The sequence below is a fragment of the Clinocottus analis genome, unplaced genomic scaffold, assembly GCF_023055335.1.
Source record: "Clinocottus analis isolate CAN_PGR_092001 unplaced genomic scaffold, fCliAna1.0.p SCAF_11, whole genome shotgun sequence".
NCBI classification, from domain to species: Eukaryota; Metazoa; Chordata; class Actinopteri; order Perciformes; family Cottidae; genus Clinocottus; species Clinocottus analis.
Genome location: NW_027175832.1, coordinates 15,595,711 through 15,620,944, shown reverse-complemented (window position 1 = coordinate 15,620,944; position 25,234 = coordinate 15,595,711). Strand labels below are relative to the sequence as shown.

The 25,234-nt window shown below is 39.2% G+C and overlaps 1 protein-coding gene across 2 annotated transcripts; it reads right to left on the bottom strand.

Moving 5' to 3' along the window:
- On the bottom strand, positions 1-14,902 carry LOC137804321 (macrophage mannose receptor 1-like). 2 transcript variants are annotated; one of them, XM_068603494.1, is made up of 31 exons: positions 14,806-14,902; positions 14,116-14,472; positions 13,648-13,818; positions 13,257-13,412; positions 12,458-12,568; positions 11,551-11,688; positions 11,244-11,420; positions 10,878-11,032; positions 10,263-10,376; positions 9,942-10,057; positions 9,688-9,836; positions 9,392-9,591; positions 8,713-8,828; positions 8,302-8,377; positions 8,018-8,171; positions 7,342-7,380; positions 6,612-6,775; positions 6,438-6,499; positions 5,954-6,054; positions 5,694-5,836; positions 4,770-4,875; positions 4,523-4,650; positions 4,390-4,434; positions 3,881-3,983; positions 3,445-3,674; positions 3,032-3,194; positions 2,232-2,396; positions 2,006-2,122; positions 1,427-1,582; positions 956-988; positions 1-765 (listed from the first exon to the last, which is right to left on the bottom strand). In XM_068603494.1, exons 1-31 carry the CDS (start codon positions 14,900-14,902, stop codon positions 518-520), a joined length of 4,290 nt encoding a protein of 1,429 aa, XP_068459595.1. In that variant the 3' UTR covers positions 1-517. The 2 variants fall into 2 exon arrangements, with proteins under 2 accessions (XP_068459595.1, XP_068459604.1); XM_068603503.1 differs by having other exon boundaries at positions 8,302-8,374.
- Positions 14,903-25,234: the final 10,332 nt, after the last annotated feature.

Below are 25,234 nucleotides of genomic sequence, written 5' to 3'. Positions count from 1 at the left end.
TTTGACATTGCAATGTTTAGATATTGCAATACACATCTCGCAAAATTCTTATTGTATTTAAAATTGTATTTGGACTTAAGTCAGCCCCCTGTTTTTTTTCTTTCTTAAGATATAACTTATTTTGATGATTCTTTAGTGCCAGGTTTAATGTTCATTTAACAATGACAGGCAGTGAGATTTTACAATACAAGCACAGAACAGCATCTAGTGAGCATACGCATAATATGTAACAATTATATACATTCATTCATAGATATAAAGACAGAATCAAATAGCAATCATTCCCACTTAGACATCCTAGAGCCTAAATTGTTCTTTTCCATGAGGTCAGACATCGCCAACTCCATTGAAACTCACACTTGACATGTTGTTAAATAACTGAATATATATTTACTATATTCTATAGTAACATAACAAACAGAGCTAAAACACTAATAAAGCATCAAAGTGTGATTCATTAGTCTGGGATACAGTTCAGTACGTGCTAGATTCCCGCTAGATTCTGCTACTTTATGAATCACAGAGTTATCATCGGCTCAGGGTTTTCTAATTCTGCATTCTCTATCAGTTTATTGGTATCGACCACATCGGGCTGGGATCGTTCACTGTCGAAGTAGAGTGGATTGTCAAAGGTGGGTAAAGGACGAGGAGACTTCTTGTAGATGAAGAATGCAACAACTATCAGCGTAGAACTGATCGTAATCATCAGCACGACAATCAAACTCGTGTGGACGCGACCGCGCGGATCCTGACTGCCATGAGGTTCTGCACAAGCAAACAGATGTGGATCAGTCAAAGCAATTCAAAGTGTGTTTTTGCTTTAAACATCATTTGCATTCACTCCATGTTTTTGATAACAGTCAATGTTGCATTACATGTAAAAAAAAATATATTATTCTTGTTAATAAATAATTCAAATTTACTCAACTTAAGTAGATACAAAGGTGTAACTTACCAGGTTTTTCTTGTTCTGAATCTTTGGAACTCACTGTGTAAAGAGAAGGAAATGGTAAATAATCTTTTTGAAGGAATACTTCCTGTTCCTATTGACCCCAGTCTCTCTCCAGTCTACCATTAAAATTATGGTAATAATTTTTCAGCAGTATATACATAAAGTAACAAATAAAATAACAGAATAAAAAATGATCTGATGCTGGATGTGGAATTTAAGGCAGTTGATGGAGGATTATCTTTAATGTTTTTTTTAGAAACAACCCTTGTAATAGCAATTGTTACAAATCATAAAGTTGTAAGATAATAGGGAGTTTTTATCTCTTCGTTTTATTAGATGTTTAGGACAATGGACCTTTAACAGAGGCTTGAGTATGACTCCTTATTCCAAAGGCTTTAAACAATGTGTCCACATGGATGAGGAGAACTGTTGAAAACGTCATCCATTTGAACCACATGGGAATGATGATCTTACCTTTGGGTGTTTTACAGATGTATGCTCTGTCGTGCCATCTGCGACCTGTCCTCCAGGTCCCACCTGATGTTTCCATTGCTGCATAGTCATCGTCTGGCTCAGCTTCACCCCAGTTAGTGTAGTCCACGACTGTTTTATCCAACCACTTCCATTCCCCTAGAGCCGAACAGAAACTTCATGTAATACTGTTTTTATAGTTTGTCATGTCACGGTTTGATACCGTCAATTTGCCCTGTCAAAGTGTGTATTAAAAGTAAACAAAAGAGCGACAATTAATAGGTTACCCTCTGGTAAACACAATTTAAAAAAAAAGGTATTTGCGCTAAAAGTATTTTCTCAAATTAATAATGTTCCCATTTTAATTTGTTTGTTTCACTTTCATCAGCAGGAACGTTGATTATATGACCAATTTGTTTGAATGTGCATTTGCACGGACAAGTGGATAATGTCTTACACATTCCTACATTAGAGGAATAATAATGTAGGACAGAGTTTAACATTATTCCACTGACAGCAATGTGTAAGTACAGTTTATTTGTGGGTGAATAAAGTACAGAACAGAAAAGAGTGCAATCATACCGTTATGAGTTTTGTACATGCCAACCCAGAAAGCGCTGTGGCCATCTTTAAATATTTCCACGTTGCTTTTGATGAATTGTTGCTCAGCAGGATTTTCAATGCTAGTCAGAATTCCACCTTCACAACAAAAAACAGTCAGGTTGTCACAATTATGAACCACTTATTACTAATTGCTGTTTGTTACATCGTACACTTGATCTACTCGAGATCTAAAAGTGTCTCTTACCATGCCGGACGCAGCTGCTCGCTGCATCTGCCCATTCAATTTCATCGGTTACAAACAAATAGCAATGGCCCTTAAACGGCAGCCAGGTGTAACTCTGGTGGTACTCCTCAGTCGTGTCTGGAGGGCAAATCCCTGGAAAGATGGTTGACTCTGTTGGTGGCACATCTGTGGGTTACAGAGACAGTGATGAGGGGATTGTAATAACTTGCACTGATCCATATCCTGGATTAATATTGCGGTATTGCATATGAGTGAAAAGTCAGTGTTCATGACTTTAATGGGAGAAGGTGGAAATCACAAACTCTCATGAAACTGATTATAATGTTGGGGAAAAAAACCACATCTTACACTAATGGAGTGTCCATGTGTAATGTCCATTTAATTCAGATTGTTTTTAAATGAACTGACGGATTAAATATTTGTTCATGGCTTCACATTAAAAAACAACAAATTTAAGGGATTCAAGATGATTGCTTTTGTAAAAAATATATGTATATATATATTTCCGGAATAAAATTACCAGGTTGTTTATTCTATATTGATGAAAGTATCTTCCTCAAACACCCAGTCTCGGTCGAACTATAGTTCAGTCATATAGAACAACATGAACATATGAGCTGTCATGGATCTCAGCTAGGCTAACAAGCTAACATTTGATACACCATACGCCGAGGATGTAAGCAAAATAAAGTATATTGTAGCACTTGCAGTATGATCACTTAAGCCCTCAGAAGTTGACACTAGGCATGACTGATGGATTGTGGATTATATTAATGTATGTTGCCTGCTAACAACCGTACCTGTAGACTGCATGCAAACACTGTTCATGGTCAAATTGCAGAAAGCGGTCTTCCACTTTCCATCCACATCCAGGTACACACAAGGTCGTTCTCTGCTTGGTTCATCTTCAGCCCAGCTGGCAGAGTGCATGTGCCAGCCGTCGCTATACTTAAAATAACCGCTCTGAAAGCAAGAGAGATCAAATTACATATTACAACATATTAGTTCAGCGTGCATTGTAAATGGCGTTTGGAAATGTCTCTCTTTGCCAAATAGATGGAACAAATTATATACAGAGTATAGTCAGCTGTCTTGTGAGGCTTCTATGCCATGTGACACGGGAAAAAAAAGCTAATCATGTGGAGTTCATTATTTTTGTTTCAGTTATTTTCCCCCCTGGAACTAGCCAGTAGTTGTTTTTGTGCTACAGCACCTGTTTGCTGAGTCCAATCCAAAGAGGAGCTTTGAGATTCATCGCCAGCAGCTCGACGTAGGCTTGCGTCCACTCATTTCGAAGGCTCGCCAGGTTGGCTTTATCCACTGCACAGTTTTTCCTGGCATCATCCCAGGTCAGATTTTTAGTGACAACCTTGACACTGTCATTTCCCAGAGTTACATAGATGTTACTAACAGATGGCTCTGGTTTAGGCTGGATATTTGGGTCTGTTGAGTCAAGAGATAAATAGTTGTTATTATTTTTTTATTCCATTTTTACAGACAACTTGACACAAGAACTACAGGTTGAAATGATGGTTTCCAATGTTCAAAACCACGTTTACTCTATTACATGTAATTTGAACTGAGGTTGTAGGACTCTATATTGAATGATTCATTGTTTGGCCTTAAAGAGAGAGAGAGAACAAACTCACCAAGATCTCGAAGACAGATAAATCCATTGGTGTCATTGCAGGGCTTAATTAACCATTTCCCGGTGCCAAAGAAAGGACTGTGGTTCAACACAACACATTCATCCTGGTGAAGGATGTAGGGAGGAGTTAGAAACCATTGGAAAAAGATTCTAAAATCTTTGGAAAAGATTTTTTAATCTTTTCAATCAAACGGCTGACTGGTTTAAACTTGCAGTGTTCTTAACTGTTTGAGTAAGGGAGGGAGTAAATGAATAAATGAAGGATCGATTTAGACTGATGCTTTTCTTAACTCTTTGAAGCAAGAGAAATTTATTTTAGGATAGGAATATATAAGCATTTTTGCTTCCACCTATACCTTTTTAGTCTCTTTTTTTGTATATTATAGAGTATAGTAATATTGTTATATCATGATTGACTGAATAAACAAAACAAACTTTGGTCTGCTCTGTTATGACAAAAACTAAAAAAGAGTTATATTTTACTTTAAAATGTTGTCTTAGATATGTTACCTCATTCCATCTTTGATAAAAAGACCCCGGACGGCGTCGATTTTTCTAAAGAGAACAAGAGAAACAATAATTCAAACTTTTTCATGTCTATTAAATGGAGACGCAACACTAAGCTAAGATTGTGTGTACTTACAGAATAGCCCCAGTTGGTGTATTTCCTTGCTTTTCCATCAGTCCAGTAAAATCCATCTTGTTTGAAAGAACTTAAACCAACCCACAGGTCTGTACTTGCTATTTCAGCCATATTGGTGGTCAAAAATGCTGAAATTTTTACAAAAAGTTCAATTTAAATTAAGTTCATCATTGTTTTTAAGGTCAATAATGAACTTTCACGATCTGTTTTCACATTGTACACATGATTATGTAGTACATATACACACCTTGCACGCGCCTTGTGGGGATTGAGGCCAAATTACCGCCCATGGTAATGCACTGTCTCATTGCTTCTTCCCAACTGGCCCGCCGGTTACTAATGACACTGTAACACTACGAATGAGAAATGAAACTGTGAGTTTTCACTGAAACACTGGTCTTCTTTCATGAAGCGTTGATGACATTTGATCTGATCCTGAAACATGCCTGTGTCCTTATTTTTCTACCAAACTATTTTTATAGTTTCTTCATTGTAGTAACTCTAAAACCATTGCCAGCTACTTATATATATATATATATATATATATATATATATATATATATATATATATATATATATATATATATATATATATATATATATAAAGAGGACTAGACTGTGTGACTGTACTTTGCGTGAGGAATGCATTGTGAGGTAAAAACATGTTGATAAATGACATATTTGTTTCTTTTGATAATGTTACCTAGATTTTTTTCCCCTATTGACCAATTTGTATTGCTTCAGAAGAAGGAATTTTCAACTTATGTAACTTTGCATGGAAATGAATCTTGTGTCAAATGGTTTCTCACATTTGATATATTTTGTATTTTTATTTACTTCAATTTATGAATACAGTATTTGTATGCTTGTCTGCACCACCAATACTTGCTTAAATGAGCACTTGCTTAAATAAGGGCATGTCATATGTGTACAAAATATGTACAAAATAACAAGTTGTATGGCATACTGTAATTTTGAAAGCAAATTATTTTACTCCTCAGATATTGAATAACAATTGTACATCACACCTGCACAAATCCATTCAGTCCCAACGTAACTTTCAATGCGAGCCAATGTCTAATTGTTGATCAGACTAAATGTTCATGAACTGACATTTTAGAAGTGGCACTGAACGTTTTAAACTGGAGATTAGTTGACAGTGATTTCTGACCTTTGAGTCCAACTTGGTCCACTTGAGTGGACAGCCACCTTTGGGAGGAACTGTGGGGGCTGCAGTGGTGTTGACAGGCGCTGAGTTTCCTCGTTTGCAAATAAACTGGTGCTCTTGGCCACAATTACAAGTACGCCAGAAGCCTGCAAGTCCAGGGGAGATGGAATAATTCACATTTTACCAGGAACTGTTTTTATTCAGAGTAGCGTATTGATCTTATCTAGAAGAGAGCTTTTGAGGTTCGGTTTGGAGTTACTCACCCATATAGTAAGTCATAGTAACGCAGTTCTCATTAAAGGAATTGGTGTTTGGTTGATCTTCATCCCATCTTTGTAACCCCACTGGAGAACCATCCATCCACCTTTAAACACACACACAGTTACATTGAATTATGACGTATGATCATCGAAACAATAACTGTTTCACATTCAACCTTTGTATCCTTGTTGATGTTTTGCAATAGTGGTAAATGAACAGAGGACAAATGCAATATAGAAGTTGCAATAAATGTAGCCTGGCAAGTAAAAGAAAAAATATATATAGAAAACTGATTCGAAAGTCAAATTGAAGTTTTAAATTAGTTTAAATGTCAGTACCAGTAATACTTGAAAATATTATAATACTAATAAGCAATAACTTAAAAGTAGGATCAATTTTAAAATTTAAAGTAGAGCAAAAACATGAATCATGTAATCGGTAAACTTGAATTCACTGAATTACATTTTTATGACATTTACTACTCACCAAAATGACCCATCAAGATCCACTGACAAACCTAAATAATACGACCCATAGCTTCTGGAAATCTGTGAACACATAATTACACAAGCTTTAAGAGCACTTTTCCAGAAAGTAAACTGGCTTTCAATATAAATAAAAATGTGTTGTTTTGCAAAGCCCAAAAGAATAAACGACTACCTGTTTCCATATGAAGACATTTTCATCTTTACTGCTGATAGACACCAAGTCTCCATGCCACTTCTGACAGAAATGACGGGCATCCTCCATGGACATCGTGTCTCTATTGATCAAGTACTGATTCCCTCTCCACACAAGCCAGCCATCGGAAGTGGTGTTAAATTCTGCAAAGGTGTGAGAAACAATGTGTGCTTTACTTTGATGTGTCTTCCTGGTAAAGTACATCTTTTACAGCCTAATGTCTGTCAAATAAAAGGTTTGTGAATTATTTTTATTGGCCCTCGCTAGAAGCTGTAATATTACTGATGCCAAGTGTCGCTTTTTTGTTTTGTTTAGTTTTAAGATGTATTGGTTTCGTTAAGTGGACCAATAAAAATCCTGTCTGTGAATGACCTGACTAATGGAAAAGAACATATTGAATGCTCACAGTTTCATTGTTTTTGCCTCTGTGTTACCATTTTTAAAGACTGTCAATTCATGACTCTTGGTCAATGCATTGCTTTGTCCATCTTTCATTTAGATTTGTTCAATTTGGATTTCGCAAAACATCAAAAACAATAGTAAGACTATCCTGATCATTTTGAAACTTGCTCATTATTAAAGTAATCTCAACTCTAAAATGGGACTTGTGAATTTATACCCGCTCTAACCAGCTTTGGCTAGTTTCCCAACATGTTTGACTTCATGTTTTCGCCACGCTGTGTGTGTGTGTGTTTGTGTGTTAACTTACCCACCACAGTATTATTTGGAGGTAGTTTTGGAATCACTCCTGTAAAACCACAAACAAGTGTCAACTTCCTGAAGAGAGAACACGAACACATCTGCCACTCTCTCCATTCTGAATTCTACTTTCAGTCGAATGTCGTGCTGTGTGGGATGGTGTAACTCAGAAAGGGGAGCATGGCAGTCGCCCGGTTTGACCCCTCGAGCTGTGAGTTACTATGATAACACATAACAGTATCCAGAAAATGACTTGAGTGAACTTTGCGTTGATACATATTCAATACGGTCTTCAATAGTTTCACTAGCAATATTTGATGACCTGACCTTATTTTACGAAGAAAAGAAAATCATGTAAAAAGTATTTCCTTTTCAAGTTTGTACAGGTGTATATTGTAGAAAACGTATCAGAGGTTAACATTCTCACTTTGAGCGAGACGGTTCACATCTGTATTACTGTTACAGCAAGACAATGATATTAAATATATATATAACCTGCAATACTGTGGTCTGTTTAATCCCATTTGATGTAAGGCGAGGCCTAAATATGGCCAATATATAAATCTCAGATTTACATATATATGAGCAAACTAGACCTCAAACAACAAAGGATGCATAACATACATTATTAACTACATCAAACTTTACTTTTTAGAAAAATAGATAACCAACTGTTTCAACTGTACCTGCACGGATCTGACACAGCCAGTCATTGTAACTCTCACAGTTTATATCGTTCCAGGACCCGACCTCGTCCCAGTTGTACGTTCTGAATTCAGTACAAGATTCGTCGTTGTTATGATTGTTTGGTTCTCCTTCCTGCCAGTGTTGGTAGTTCACCTTTGAACAGAAAGAAACAGTAAACCAACTTGTCTGTTAAACCATATGTATATATAAGTACAAAAATACAGGATTTAATACAGATTTATTGCAACAACAAAAAAAAAAAAGTAGAGCACAGTAAACTAACCGGAGATCCATCACTCCAAACATAACCCGTGCTCGTGTCAGGAATCTGAAGTCCAATCCAGGCTCTTCCATGTCTGCTGTACACAAAGTTATATCAATCAATCTAACGTATTTTAGAACGTTGTTACCCCGTAGAGGCAACTGTGACTGAAACGAGAATTACTGTACATCAAAAAAGTACTCAAGTTACATCTTAGTAGTGCAGTGAATTTTGCATTCTATTTCATTTTACTTTTATGTATTCATTGTGAGTGACCTTAAAATATTGACTTGCTTTTCTGAAATCCACTTTGGCGCCTGTGTGTGCCAGTATTTGTGATGTTTTAATCCTCTCATATACGGAGGGCTCTTTTACTGCACATTGTTTTATGTTCACTGGTGTCTGGTAAAATAGCATCTCCCCAGCGCGTACCGTCCCACACGTAGCTCGGCGTCGCTGTGGATGCTGAGCAGGTCTCCTCCGATGGCCCTGCAGTAATCCCTGGCCTCATACCAGGTCTTCTCATCAGCCCGAGGCCCAGTGAAGAACTTGAACACAAGAGTGAACGTCTGATTAAAGTAGACCAGATATGTAGAGCAGTAGAGTAAATTACTTGAATAGACTTTTATTTATTTTGCCCGATTTGTCTATCATACTAAGAGAAATTGACCCATTTCTAAAGCTAGAATAAAACAAATGTCTGGCCACTAAGGAGAAACAGAAACACGCTGCAAACAGAACACTGACATATTATTGTCTTTTGAATTAAACTATTTTTCATTATGTACACATCTAGCAGTAATGGATCAGCGTTGTCATTCATTTGGCAGGAGGTCGGTACCAGCCAAAGTCTAATATTTGCTCTGTTAGAGCTCTGTATTGGCCTCTACCATCATTTTTTTTTTAAATTTCAGCTGCTAACACTTCCACGATTAGTCTGTTGTTTGCTGCTGGATGTGGCACAAGTAAAATATGTAAAATAATGTTACATTTACATAATAAAGACGAATTATCTAACAATAACAACATACATACAGTATGCTATGGTGATTGTGACTGGATACTGGTCTTATTTAGTCGGTCTTTGCATGTTTTTAATCTCTGGTTGTACCTTCGAGCAGAAGTTTCTTGTTCCCACTCGGGCCCAACCTTCCTCGCACTTGGGAGGCGTTTGAGTCGGCGGCGCAACGGTTAGAACCGCCCCCTCTGCCAGGTGTTTGCAGATGTATTTTTCCTTGTTGGTGCAGGGCAGCCGTTCCCAGAGGCCGGCCAAGATCCCAGTCGTCATGGCAACGCAGCCCTGTTCGTAACCTTGAGTTGTTGAAGATAGAAAATAGTCAAGTGTAAGTGACGCAGCTCCTGTTGGTGCCTTCTATTTTAAAGATGGAGCGGCATCTCTCTCCATACCTGGCATTTCTGCGTTCCAGTGAGTGAACCCCACTGAATCTGTGTTGGTCCACACAAATTGATCAATGTTCTTCTGATTTGAAAGACCCAACCAGAAGTATTTCTCCGGTCTCAAACCCACCAAGCTGACAAGGAAGGCATTGTCCACCCTGGAAATGTTTACAAAAGATGTGTTGTCTCATCGTGTCAAACGCGCTGTATCGCACGTCCGCACACAGTTATTTCACGGCTAATAAAACACAAGGCGGTGTTACCCATTTGAAACGTCAGCTAAGTAGGAATCTGAGGTCTTGCAGTCGTCGTTCGCTTCATCAAAGGTCTTTGTCTCTGTTCCGACGAAGTAGCAGTAGGACCCATGTCTTTTCCACCCCTGTGGGAAAGGATTTGAGGTTTGAGTAGTTGTGATTTTAAAATGCAACATATCCATTTTGTTCATGAAAGACATGTATCTATGTCCAAGTGGACATGATGTTGAACCAGTTACTTATGTCAGGGTTTTAATCGTGCACTTAGAGGAGTCAGATGTTGATGGAGATCATATACTTGTTTCATAGATTGCATGTACATGTACTCACAGCTTTGCATCCTATATCCATATCTAATTCATCTCCGGTGCGTTCAGTGGCACTCTGCTTCATACAGATGAAGCCGTGTTTGTCACTACACGAGCGATCGGCCCAGTTCCCTTTCTGCAAGAAGAATTGTAGATTGAATGTACTGGATGGGTGGACTAGAAAAAACTGAATTATTAGAAAATAAAAGGAAAACTTGTCCATATACCAGTGGTTTGTTGTTGGACTAATATGTTTTAATTTTTTTTTATGGAATTCCCGAGAACCTGACACAAAAGATTGTATAAACAATCCACAAATAAATGTAGTTTCTAGCTACTGGAAAAAAGAAAGAAATCGACAAATCCGACAAAAGGTCTTATTTTGATTGTTTGCTGAAGTTACAACCAAAATGTGAGCTGATCCAATGTATGATGTAGTCAGATATACATGTATGATGTAGTCAGATATACATGTATGATGTAGTCAGATATACATGTATGATGTAGTCAGATATACGTGTATGATGTAGTCAGATATACATGTATGATGTAGTCAGATATACATGTATGATGTAGTCAGATATACGTATGTTATAAGAAGGTCAAACTATACGTGCAGCATCGTGGCGCTCGCTACCTTTCCCGTGATGAGAACGCAGTCATCTGAATCAGTGGCGACAGTTGGTTTCCCAAAATCCCAGCTGGTGAAGCTGACAGTCGAGTGGTCACTCCACTCGAACAGCCCCTCTGTCATTATGTCATTCAGTCCAATCCAAAGCTCATCCGTGGATGCTGCAGACAGGTCGGGGAGGAATGTGCCTCATGTCAACCGGTGGTTCAAATATCAGAATGGTATTAAAGATCCACAGAGTGAAATGAATGACGCTATCAGCGCCATAGGAATATTGGTAAACATGCTCAATCTTAGACATCTGTCAGTAAGTATTCTCTGACAGCAGAAACAGAAGGTCGGACTGTCTTTGTGTATATTGTCATCACTTACCGTATCCAAGTTGCGAGATGACAAAACTCTGGTCCTCCACGTTGCGGATGCTCACTAAGTCCCCGGTCTCTTTGCGGCACTCTTTCTGAGCCTCAGACCATGTTTGAATAGTACGATGAAGGTGAAAGCAGTGGCCATTGTAGGGAATCCAAGGGGGTGAACAAAAACCCTGCTCAACTGATGATTAAAAGAACAAAAGATAAATGGGGTTTATTAACTTATTTCATATGGTGAACAGGTCACGTAGAGACACAATACAGTATCCAGAGGAGGGTAGAATAGAATAGAGTTGAATATGTGTCTGTACTTTGGGGAGGAGATGGCGGGGCCCCGTCTTTGTAGCATATGTAGCCCTGCTTCTTGACGCAAGACGAGCTTTGCCAGGTTTGCTCCCCAGCAGAGTCCAGAAATGCACAGTTGTGTCCCGGATTACGAGTCGGACTTCCTAAAACAAGAGGGTGATTTCAATTAAAATTCCTCCTCTGCTAGTGCAGATCTACATACATCACGTCCTCGAGAGTTTTCACAGCATTTTGCACGTTTCGATAGTGTAAAATTGTTGAATTGGTAGGGTCAGAATGAATAGAAAACTGCATTTTATAGGCTCTAGGTCTATCGAGGATAGGTCTATCTCGAGACATGAGAGGTAGAATGACAGAAATACTAATTATGATTGATGAAAAGAAACAATGTCGTTGTTTCATCGGTTGGCCTTGTTAGAAAAGTGTACACCTGCACCTGCTGCTGGGTTCTTGCTCTCCACAAACTCCTCTAGCTGCTAAATGCTCCACTATGTTCAGCAGCTAGTCATTCACATTGTCTGTTTGGTTCTGAGCAGAAAGAACTGTCGGTTTTTAGAAGTTGATGTCTGAACGCTATAGAAAATGCCCGTGAGGGCCGTTAGAGGGAACTATAGCAGGACAGTTTCAGGCTCTAAAACAATAAAGCAGACACTGAAATCCTTGAAAGAGCCGGAGGGGAACTTCAAAGCCATGCAATCATTTTCTGTCGGTTTATATATGAACGACCTTCGTCACATACAAACAGACAATGATTCATTGTTTAGGTTTTTGAGGTGAAGTTACGCAACCTCACACCTGGGATTTTTCTCTTTTCTTGAACTTGTTAGTGACCTTCGGTATAGCTCCAGACGTATATGGCCATCGTTTATGGGAACTCCAGCGAAGCATATTTTTATTGGAGTGAAGTCTTACCTGTACTCCATCTCAGATAACGGAACGGCTTCCCATCAGACCACTGCCAGCCGTGTTCTGGGTCCAGGACCAGTCCGATCCAGAGTTTATGATTCCCTGATCCCATTAGCGCTGTTTATTTGTGTTTGTGTGGTTGAGAGGGGCAAAAAAAGGAAAAGGACTGAGTAAAGAAATTGTTCCTCTTTTTCACATTGTTCCTCTTTTTCATTATTTAAAAACAAGTCAGCAGAAAGACAAAACTAACTGAACAAGGAAATATATCACGGATCACACAAAAACAAAAAATGGGAAATTTTACAAGATGAATTATGAAATACCGTTCGCGATACTGGTTTGCTCCATAGGTGCAAGAGGCAACAGTAGTAGTCATTTCATCAATAATTTCCTGTTTTTTTTTTTAACTAAAACAGCTACAACCCTGTCAAATAATGTCTATAATCTATTAAATAATTGAATTTAAATTGTTTCACATGCAAATCGGCTAAATTAAAAATGTTATGGTGGACACTCCAGAAACATGGAGAACAGGGCTGTGAAATGATATTTTCCAGCAAATTTTTAAGATGTGTTTTCACCGCTTCTGAAGTATCAAATGGACTTCATCTTTCTCAAATAGATTTCTTTCTGAGGATGAATGCATTAAACATCAGTTTAAATAGCAATGTATGCATATGCTGCATTAGAAATATAACATAATAATTAAAAACTACTGTATAAACTAACCCTATGACCCTATAACCACTAACTCTATGTTGGCTCAGTTGCAGAAGCAGCACACATCCACCAGGCATCATCTTACCTGAGACAAAAGCCTGCTGGTGAGGATCATTGATGCTGAGCAGGGAGGTGCCCTGCTGTTTGCAGCTGGCTTCAGCCTGGGCCCACGTCAGAACCGACTGTGTGTTGACCTGGTAATACGTTCCTGTTACGGGGTTCTTTGCCCAGGTGTCTGTGGCTGTGCATCAATACAGCACAATAGAAAACAAAATGATTTAGTCATTTCAACAACACTGTATTGCTGTATCCTGAACTTGTGCTCTAACATTGTGCGCCATGTGTTGGAAAGCATCAAATACATTGATAAACTAATGGACAACCATTTGTAATGCGTCCTCTGAAACGGAATGAAGCTTTCTGAAGATGCATGCAGCGCTGGCATTTGGCATTCAAATCTTAAATTCAGTACTCACAGGTGGTCGGGCAGTATCCCCACTGCTCATGTTCATATTTTGTATTAACCGCACACCAAGAGCGCTTTACTGAGGAGTCGTACATCGTGCATTCTCCAAACCACCGGTCTTTGTACAGGAAGGGAAACGCGCAGATCTTACCAAACGCATTTCCTTCAATGGTATATAACTCTAAAAGGGGAAGAAAAAAAAAGATTGATCACTTTCAATTGTTTTTAATTGATTTGCTGTCGCAAATGAAGTATTCTGCAAAGGTGTATTGTTTTGCTAATTATTTTTAGGGCAAACCTAAACAGTTTCTTCATCATAATCTTTTCGTCACTATGATTGACTTTGGACGTGCACAAACCAAACTCTCGCTCGGAGGACCTTCATGCGTCGTTCAACTTGATCATACGTCAGATGTGAATCTGAGAACAATCATGCATAGTTGCTCATGTATTGTGTTGTTCAGTTTTAACACTGTACCTCTGTACGTTCTCGAACAAGCACCGCTGGCCGTCCCTGTGATTGTGAGCTCGTTATTGGGCCCGACGGTTCTTGAGAGGGCAATTGAATTGTCCGGTTTTATTTCAATGTAGAGCTGTTGGCCTTTGAGAGCAAGCATTGTTCCGTTCTTGCATTCCCACTTTTGAAGGTCACTGCTGTCGGCACAGTCATAGAGGCTTACTTCACTCCCCACACTTTTGCCCTGAGCGCCGAGGCACTTTTTGGTTGAGGTGGCAAAGAGACGATCCCCGGTGGTCCAGCGCATGTCTTGGCAGCGGTTGGACTTTTTCAGCAAACAAAAACCGGTGGCTTTGTTAGTGAGCGAGAATGGAGAATCTGAAAAGAGTGAAAAGATGTAAAAGTGTTAGTGTTCTTTTCAACTGGAGCTCCTCTCTCGTACAAACTAGATGTGCACTCAGGGCATCCTTCAAACCCAGTCTGTTGCTGAAGTGGTGTCAGCTTTTATTTAATGAAACCCAAATGGACATATGTTATAAGACATTAAAGCATAGTTATAGTTTACACAATACGATGACATTGTTTTGATTCCTGTCCAAATGTTCAGTAAAACTAATGTATGAAGACAGCTGATCTTTTGCATCAGTACCAAGAGATATCAGACACGTAGATACATACATACACATGAGAAAGCTTAAGTGCATACTGTACCATTTCTTGTTGAGCATGTTGGGATGAAGAGCACAAAGGCTGCTAGAGTTATCCTGTGCGTGAGCATTCTTCTGATAAGTCTCAGAGCAGGAGACATTGTCCACGCATTGCAAGCAGAGGACGTATGAGCATGAACATGAAAAGGAGGGAATCTTAATACCACTGACACTTTTTTTTCTCTTCTTCTTCTCATTGAGAAAGTGTCATGTTTCAGATTGGCACATTTCAACATTTTGCTACTGGTAAAAAGGGGGGTGGGGGCGTTGGGACACAAAAAAAAAATACTCCCAAACACACACTGGCTTGCTTGCATGGATGTCACACCCACAAAAGGGCAAAAAAAAAAAAAAAAAGCCCCATTCACTTCCTGGCCTGAAACAAAATGATGTGTAAGAGATTCATGCTAAACATGACTCATGAGTCAATAGTCCACACTCATAGACTTGGATGCACATTCCCGGTATACTGTTGGTGGCTGCAGGTTGACACTGGCAAGAGGTGACCTTTCAGTGCATTCTTATGTATACGTATGGATGAAATGGATATTCTGAAACACTAAAGGAAAACAATTAATTATTGAAAGTGACACGTTTTCAGGTTTATTTGAGGAAACACTGTGTCTAATTCAATGTTCAGTGATGGCATGTGCATGTGGATCACTGATGTGAAAAACACACTATCTATTCTATAAAACTCTTATAGTGAGAGACGTGAGAAGAAAGGAACAGCCCGATCAGCTGAGTATGTACTCGAGAGACAAAAATCAGACTGACACTTTGAGTCCAATGAACAGCTCCTCAACATCTTAGAAACACCTATTTACCTAAAAAAAAAAAAAAAAGTTGAGCTTTTTGCATTTATATTTCCTGCATCGCATGATTAGACGAGGCTACAACGAGGCTACAACTACAGTCAGTTGTGCAACCTTGTGTTGCAGAAAGACAACATATGATCCTTAAACCGTCCCAAACACTTTAGCAAGTAATACGCTGGTGACTTTTGCTTTTCAAGTGCGCATGCTTGCGTTAAAAAGCGGTTGAAAGTCACAAATCCGCTGAGCGTCTACAAATGCTATGGTACCTGGGAGGAGGCACGAGATTACTTGCGAGGTTATTAGAGCAAAGTGATGTTGCACTGTTGCTGATGAAGAGAAAATGCTGTGCATCCTGAGTGTAGCAACACAATATCCTGTTTGGGGGGAGAGGCATTCAGATGTTGAGGTTGGTTCTCCAACTCTTCCTTTACATCTATCATAGCATTTTGTATTTTCACTTCCTCTTTGGTTATTCTCCTTTTTGGCGCGGAGGGCTGTGCTGAAATATGAACTTTTGTGACTGCAGTGATTGTTTTATGAGGCCTGTACGTAGGACTAGTGCAGGTTTATATTCTGGTGTAGTTTCTTAGTAACTTTGTCCCACATTCTTCTGATAAATCTCTATCTCAATATGTTCAGGGTCATTAATAGTGAGGGAAAAAAGATGATGTGCTTTTGTATGTTTTCTTTGATGAACCTGCCAGGCCCTGCATGTGATAATGAGCCTGTACAGTTACATCTGGTACATGTGCATACTAGTTCATATTAATTAATCTGCATTGTCCCTTTTTAAATGAAATAAACACAACATTTATCAAAAAAAAAAGTGGACTGCTACCCGTATTTACTTTCAGGGTGCTGCAGGTTCACTAAGCCCTCAAGGAACCTAACTTCACCCCAAACCAAAAACAGATCCACACAAAGTAAAATGTCTAGAATATAGCTCTCGTCCCCCCAGAGGTAAAACAAAACACATGACGCCTGCACACCTTACAGGTGTGACCTGAGACCTTAAAGTCATTTACAGCCCCTGTAGATGAAGGAGGAAGAGGATGTTGATGAGGGTTTGGGACTGATAGGAAAAGTAGCAACCATTGTTGTTGGTTTTGGGCTTTAGAAGCTTTCTGAGCACATGATCACTGCACCTTTTAAAAACCAGAGGATCCTAATCTGGATTCTTTTTGTATTTTTTGCAAATAAAACATATAAAACACAAGAAAATATATTGATGTTATACACCAAATAAAACACCAAATCTTTTGCTATAAGAATCAGTCAGCCATTGAAGAAAAAAACTCAAACAGAAAGAAAGATAATCATAAAAGTATAAAACAAAACAAAAAAATGATGTTAAAACTTTTAGGTAGGATTTGGGAGAATTTAAAAGTTTACGAACGCATCATTTCAAGGTAAAAATCATCCTAAAAGTGCTTTTTTTTCTAGCCGGACCTGAAACTTTACATTTCTTTCTGTGTGTCATCTTCATTTACTCTTAACCAGTAACACTTATATATTTACGCATCTGAGCAAAACTTAACATTATACTTGTTTATTAACTCCAAGATTATTCAAATAGCTCTCGTGGTCGCAGAGACACAGCCATTTTACTTTGTATGTCATTTTCAAGCAGAAAGCTAAAAAAAACTCGGGGCTTAACAGGGTTTTGAACAGTTAAGCTGCATCCATAGTGCTTTTGTGGTCCAGGCTATTCTCTGAGGTTTGAGCCCATTCATGGTGTAGTACTCTGCGACCTAGAGTTGTTTGACTGCTGATGAAGTTATTATTAATAGTTCTTTCTCTCTGTTTTGTCTGGTATTTTTATTTCCCAGTTAGAAAGTCAGACAAGATTCAGTCCAGCTTGCACACCTTCATGCTAATATTTATTGTGCCAAATGCATCAAATACTTTTAGTTGATGCTCTTTGTTTCAATGTATGCGTCGGTTCATGAGAGGAACATCTCAAACTAATTCCAGGTCAAAGTTCACTCACATCAATATTTACGAAAACAAAGAAGGAAAAAAAACCTGCATCTTTACTGCCATCTGGAATATCTACGGTAACATTCGGTAGTGTTTGTTAAATATGTCACTGCTTTACTGAAGTAACAGTGGAGAGATAAGCAACGAGGATCATAAAGACAAGCAACGGAATATATTGCAGTTCACTGAGAAAACTCTGGACTTTAAGCTTGGAAGGGTTTACCGATAAGGAATCACAGCCTTTTATTACAACAATTGATGTGGCAATTGTTGTAATAGAAGTTGCTCTCCAGCAATTCAGTCACAAACTGTTAATCTGAGGGTTGGCTGGTGTAGGTCATGCTTTGAGGATCTTTACCATTTTCTTGCCATGTGTCATGTTCCTCCAGACATGAAGCCATTCTTTTTTTTGCTGTCAGGTAAGGGTCTTCATAGCTAAATACTTTCTTCAGGGGCCGTGGACATTATTCATGTGAATGCTGGTTGAATAAAGAGTGTAAAGATGGAGGAAGAAGTCACCACAAGTTGTCTGTCAGAACTTGTCAATAGCGTGCATGCATTTTCCCCTCCAATGTCTTGTTATGTCTTTGTAACACAATTCTCTTCACAGTATTGTTGGTCATCGTGTCTTCTAGTCCTGATGGGTTGTTCAACTGCACATCTGGAGAAAGTCTCCCTGCCGGACTCGTCTGTGATTTTAAGGAGGACTGTAAAGATGGCACAGACGAGGAGTTTTGTGGTACGCTGACTGGCAAATATTTTTAAAATCAAGTCCAATTTAACTTTTTTCAAACTAAAAGTCACCAAAGGAAATCAGAATGTGCATCAAGAATGCAGAATTTGACACAATTTCACATAATCTGTGAATATACTGTCTGATTGGGGCTCTCTTTTTCTTGTAAAGGGTCATGTTCCTTTGAGCGTCACTCCTGTGGTTGGAAAGACATCAGTAGTGGCTCGTACCGCTGGAGTCCGCAGATGGCAAACATCACCTCAATACCTGGAGAGGACCATACCACAGGAAGTCCGTTTGGTAAACATTAACCTTTTGCCTTGTTTTATTTGTGTCATTACTTTGTTGATAATACCTTTAAAACGGATCCGGCCACGTTTACAGTCTGCGCTAAAAATGTTTTATTAGATTACAAGATCAAGCCTTGGATGATAATCTTGTTATTGGATATTTGTCTGCTGGATACAGGACATGTCATGCATATAGATGGCCAAGAAGGCATTGTTTTTTCTTCGGCTCTTTTGGAGTATTCTGTTGCCCACCTGGCCGCTCTGGGATGCCAGATGAGGTATTAAAAACAATGCATTTTATTCAAGCTGTGCTTTTTCATAAATAAACATGTCCTTAAATGACAACACATTTCAATTATGTCTCGAGAATTTGTCTTGAATTTGCCATACATCCCGCGCTAGCTGTTGCCTGCTTTTTTTTCTGATTTGACTGTCAATATTTTTCAGCTTCTGGTACCATATTTACTACAATTCATCATCATCATCAGAACCAACAGAACCAACCCTTACAGTAACAATGATCAGAGGCAGCACTGATGAAAAGTGGCTACTAAAGCTTTATAAAATTAACACAAACGGTTGGGAGAATGCCACAGTTGTCATCGGAAATCGACCGGGAGGATACAAGGTAAGGTTTAGGCTGTTCACAGACAGTCAGATCAAACTGTGTTGTCCATAAATCAGCTTAGGAATCATCGAAAAATGACACCTCTTACAACTGCAGAACCTGAGAATTATTGTGTTTAAGTTTTCTTCCTCATGAAAATAATCCAGTAGTTGTCTTCACATTCATTGGTTTATTGTGGAGAAAAAAAGTTAGGGTTTACTTTTCAACCCCTGCTTATGTTTTATTTGTTGATACGAGCTATAATTGAATAAAGATTCAAGGTGTAGCGCTCGTAATCTCTTCAATTTTATTGTACCCCTACATTTATTGTATCTTTATCTTCTCTGTTTCCTGTAATTGTTTATTGTATAACAATATACAATAAACAGGGACTGGACAACGCTGGGGGATCAGTAGAGGCACATATTTCGTGGATGAAAAAACAAATTATTCTTGGGAAATTATTTCAAATATTGATTTTCAGAAGAAATGCAGAGTACAATACTTCTCTCTCTCCAGCTGCGGCTTTCTTTCCGCCCTGGAAACAAGGCAGCCAGCGAGGTGATGTTGGATGATGTCACCTTCGCCCACTGTGGAGAAGGCGACGTCCCCGCAGGATCAGACCAGCTCTCCTGTGACTTTGAAAAGGACACCTGTTCATGGTACCACGACTACACTGCCGGGCTTTTGTGGAAAAGTAGTAATGAAGCATTTAGTGGAGACACAACTGCGGGTGAGTATCCTACTGGCTGTAAAACAAGACTTTTGTTGTCTCAATGACTTTGTGGCATCCTTATTCTGCACATTTCTAATGCACACAGTAAGCTCAATATTAATTGAATGAATACGTTTATGTGATGATGCAGGTGATTACATTTTTCTTTCAATAATGTGCATTAGTGGCACTTTCAGTCTTAAATTATTAAGTATTTAATTACTTTTCTTTTCTTAAATGTATTAAATTAGTCTTCTGAATAACTCAGCATGTTGTCATTCACCCAAACTAGCATGTTCTCTTCATTATTTATTTATTGGATCCATTGTACGCTTCTGCCATAGCGGTTGCTTAATCTCCGTAATAGATGTCAAACTAGAATATGAATACATTCATGAGAGCAAAGGTCTAAATTAGGTCCAACAGTGTAAGCACATGTTGATTCTCTAGTACTAGTGCACTAAAGTGCACGGAGGGTTTGATGATTTGTAAAGGAATACATGATTTTTCTTTTTTCCTCCACAGGCTACTACATGCGCGTAACTGCAAACTACAAACTGAACATCTCATCAGCAGCCAGACTCGTCAGCTTCCCTCAACCTGCAGATCAAGTCATATGTGTGAGCTTCTTGTACCACATATTTGGCACCAGCATTGGTAGGCGCCTCACTGTCCATAACGACACTTTACTGTGCGCATGCATACGAATGCTCTGTTGATGTTTGTTTTGTTACTATCAGGTTCCTTGAAGTTTATCACAAAGCGCTCTGGTGAAGAGGAGACGGTCGTATGGATGAGAAGTGGCACCCAGGGAAACAAATGGAGATTTGCAGATCTTACCTTCAACAGTGACAAACCAATACAGGTATTCCCTTTGCTCTATTCTCGTGTTTATTCTTCTGCTGATTAATAACAGATGTTTTTTAGAGGACTTTTTAGAATAGGTGTATGGATTCAAAGAGTTTTACTAAGCCTTCCTCCCAGTGAAATTCCGATCATCTATCAAATAAGATCAATAATATTTAATATATGACTATAATAATATTAATATATTTATTTATTTATATTGTGAGTATAGATAGTATAAACCTATAGACACATTGAATTTAGAATAAGAAAAACCAATAGAATCTTTACCAAATGTCCCATTTATTTTAAAAAAAACCAGAGCAATTTAGAAAGATTTAACACGTGTGTTTTCTTGGAAGACTTGTTCAAAGATTGCCAAGAGTGTAAATGCACGCGACTCAATGTTCCTGCCTCTTATTTCAGTTTCTTCCTCCCTGTTTCTTCCGATTAATGTTTTTCTATTCTGATTGACGTCTAGTTAGCTCGGTTAGCTTTAGTGCGCCTGCATTGGATATGATTTTGACTTCCTATACATGTTTCATGACAAAAATCTCTTCAACCCACCCCGAAATGAACGTGTGTCCTTCTCCAGTTCATTATAGAAGCTGTGGCCGGTGGTACGGAGGGCAGCATAGGCATTGATAACGTACTGGTGTCCGTCAGTGAGAATAGCTCCTGTCCGGCTGAGAGAGAGTGCACCTTCCAGGGCTCCCTCTGCGGCCTGCTGCCCCAAACGTCTGCCGACTTCAGCTGGACCCGCATTAAGGGGGCGTCCCGACCGGCCAACTCTTCAGGCCCAGCCACAGATCACACTCTGAGGACAGAGGAAGGTACACAAACCCTTGAGTTACAGACTCCACTTGCTAACATGTGAGGACATGTAGCAATATTTGAGAATGATGCACAGTTCGTGGCGTAAACGTTAAATTAGTTATCGTGGATAACTCCGTGTGATGGGATGCCATACAAAACATCACATACAAATCAGCATGTTCACAACTCCGCCTTCTGTGTAGGTTATTACCTGAGTGCCCAGCTGCGGAGTCACGCTGTGGGGTCCAGAGGCGCGATGATGACTGCGGTGATGGAGCCCACTGCTGCTGACGGGGAATGCCTCATGTTCTGGTACTACATGGAGGGAAGTGAAGCGGGGGAACTCAGCGTTTCCCTTCAAACTCTTGACAGCAACAACAGTGTCCCGCTCTGGACCAGAAGTGGAGATCAGGGGACGCACTGGAGGCACGGAAGAGTGACACTGAACCATCCCAGTGCCCCGTATCAGGTTAGTTATTGAATAATGATTGGTGAATAAATGTTTTCCCAATTAGTGCACATATTGGAAAACTCTATGCACATGTTTTATACATTTTGTTGTCTGTCTCTTTACTTTCTTTCTTCTGTAAATGCTGCTCTGAATAAAGCAACATGAATTAAGTTAACTTACTGTAAGGACATTACAAGTTAAAACATACATGCACACAAATATGAATTTCATTTTCATTTGGAAAACACATTTTTTCCAGGTAATTGTATGCAGTGAGATGCAACAGTGTCGATGTAGATCCACCAAATGGCATTAAAGTAGAAGTTCACAGTCTTTCAAAAACAACATATGTATGGGAATGCAATGTAAACATCAAAACTCTCCAGTGAGACGCTTTAATTACAGTCGCCTTCCAAAATGACAAGAAAATAAAATATAAAAAGTATCTATTTAGTGTGTACAGTGTAATACTGTGGCAACAACGAAGCGCAAAGAGGACATTTGGTTCTAAAAAGGGAATAATGCTGGAAAGTAACGTTGACATTACTTTCAAAAGGGATCTCTACTTGTTGCCTGTATGTACAGGATCATACACGTATGAGCATTGTTTTCAGATTAATTGGAGTACGGGTGGATTGTGACATTTAGCGAAAGCTTTTTCAGACTCTTCATAGTTTGAGGGAAGTCATACAGTATAAATGGAAAAGAAAAATGGAAATACAGTGTGAGTCATAGTGGTATGAATGGTCCTTCTGAGTGACAGGTGATCTTTGAGGCGGTGGTTGGGGATGGACAGAGGAGAGATGTCGCCATTGACGACCTCACTGTCCTGAATGGCGCCTGTCCCCCGCCCGGTGCGTGACTGCTGTGAACCTTCAACTGTAAAGTTGAAAAAGAAAATTGACTAGTGTAAATGTGTGGAGGGGGCATTCTTTATTTGAATATGCGTTACTCCTTTCGCAGGATTTTGTGACTTTGAACTGGACCTCTGCGGTTGGGTCAACAATCCTCCAGCAGGGTCCGGAGTGGACTGGGACTGGCTGTCAGGGGAGAGCAAGGTTCAATTTGTCCCAGAAACTGACCACTCCACAAATTCTGTTTCAGGTAGTTCGCCACACGCATTCTTCACCTGTAGCCCAATGAGTGGGACATTTAGATTTATCAGTCTACAAAATAGAGAACAAAACAGGGATCTTGTGCCTAAGATGGACTGAAAAGGGAAACTTAAACTACTTTAATTTAAAGGTTTGCAATGCTTCAAGTCTGTCTGATGAACAACATGAACACTGAGACAGTTTGTGTTTGCTGTAATCGGCCCTCCTTTTCATACTAGCTAGAGGTCACTGAGATGGGAGGACAAGATCTACAGTTCTCCTGTCTGACAAATTAAGAGTAAATTTTCCAAAGTTACAGGCTCAATGGTACACAACTCCCTCTTGTCTTTCCTCTTTTAGAATCAGAATCAGAACCATTTATTGCCATGTATGTTTTCACATGTAATGAATATGTCCTGGCGGGACATTCAACAATAAACATTTAACAATAAACAAAGGGCAATAAATGGGAGCATGACTTTTTGACAAAGAAATATACAGTAGAATATAAAATTAAAGTTAAAATAAAGTGCACAGACAAGAGATAACAGCACTTTAAGGTGTAATGTAAGTGTGATGCGAAAGTGACAAGTGTCATGATAAGTGGCAAGTGTATTTAAATATGAGCTACAGCTGCAGTAGAGAGATGCTAACATAAAGAAGCACTTTCACACTTAAGATACTGTAACTTTGGAAGGTACCAACTTGATCTGTTGCCTCTGACTGTTGCTAGCTCATATTGACTTCAGATAAACTTTTTCATACATATTTTCCCCAAGACTTTAGATTTTGTCGCTCATCTCTTACAAAAAAAAACATGTCCCAATGTAGTAGTATAAACAGGAGGGATGATTGTAGTGCACAAAAACGCTTTGAATATTTTACATTCATTGGACAGCTGGGTTGTGGGTTATATGCAACTGAAGATGCTCCTCACACTAAATGTGAATATGACATCATGCAAACTATTTGCACTTGCAGGAGACTTTTGGAAAATGGTTCTCCTGGATATTTTGTGTTTTGTGTCGCTCCACAGGCCACTTTGCGTTCTTCGCGCCCTCGACGTCTAGCAGAGAAGAAATTGCGCAACTGGAGAGTGAGACGATGGAGCCAGTAGAGCGAGCTTGCCTTGAGATCTGGCACCAAGCCCATGGCTGGCTCGACGATAGTAAGTGCCGTCTTTTCTACTGCGTCAGAAAGCATCGATCCGGTCATTCGGATGTCACCATTGTTAGAGGGTTCTTTGCATTTTTGAATGAATATTTTTTACATCTATTTTTTACATACATTGCACAGTTATATTGGGCGGTTGGTAATTTACTGTAAATCCTGTCAAATCCTGCAGCCAAATGTAACCCAGACACCTACACTCTTGTCCTACATATATTATTAATCCTCGTCAAGAACGTTAAACATTTCTGTCAATAAACACAAAATCTGGTCTTCTGATTATGAATTTTGGTGTTTCCAGAGCCCTCATCCGTTACACTAACAGTGTTCGTGAATGAGACTGCTGGACTGCGACCTGTTTGGATTACAAATGGTTTTCTAAATGACTTGTGGATCCTGGACAGGGTGGACTACAATGCTTCAGGGCCTCACAAGGCAAAGCAAATATTGTATTTTCATAATAAATCATGACCAAGTAAAAAAAAAAACAAAGAAGAAAGAAATCTGTGCGAATTTCTAAACACCAAATTTCATTACAGATAATATTACAAGCCTATTGTACCAAGTCAATGGATGGAAACATTGCGCTGGACGACATTCACATCATCAGGGACAGGTACTGCGATGACGTCATCCCAACCACCACTCCAGACCCGCCCACCTCGACCCCCACCGCTCCTGCCTCCAACATGGACTGCACTTTTGAACAAGGTTTCTCTTGGGACGGGAATCGTCTCTTATCTTTGTGTCATAAAGTGTCATGGGCAACATTTCAGTAAATATTTGATATCCTGTTACTTTTGTTACAAACAAAGTAGTTTAACAAGTACAATGATATTTCGTGAAATAGGTCTATGCAGTTGGGTCCAGGAAGTCAGTGATGATTTGAACTGGACTCTGAGTAGCGGACTTA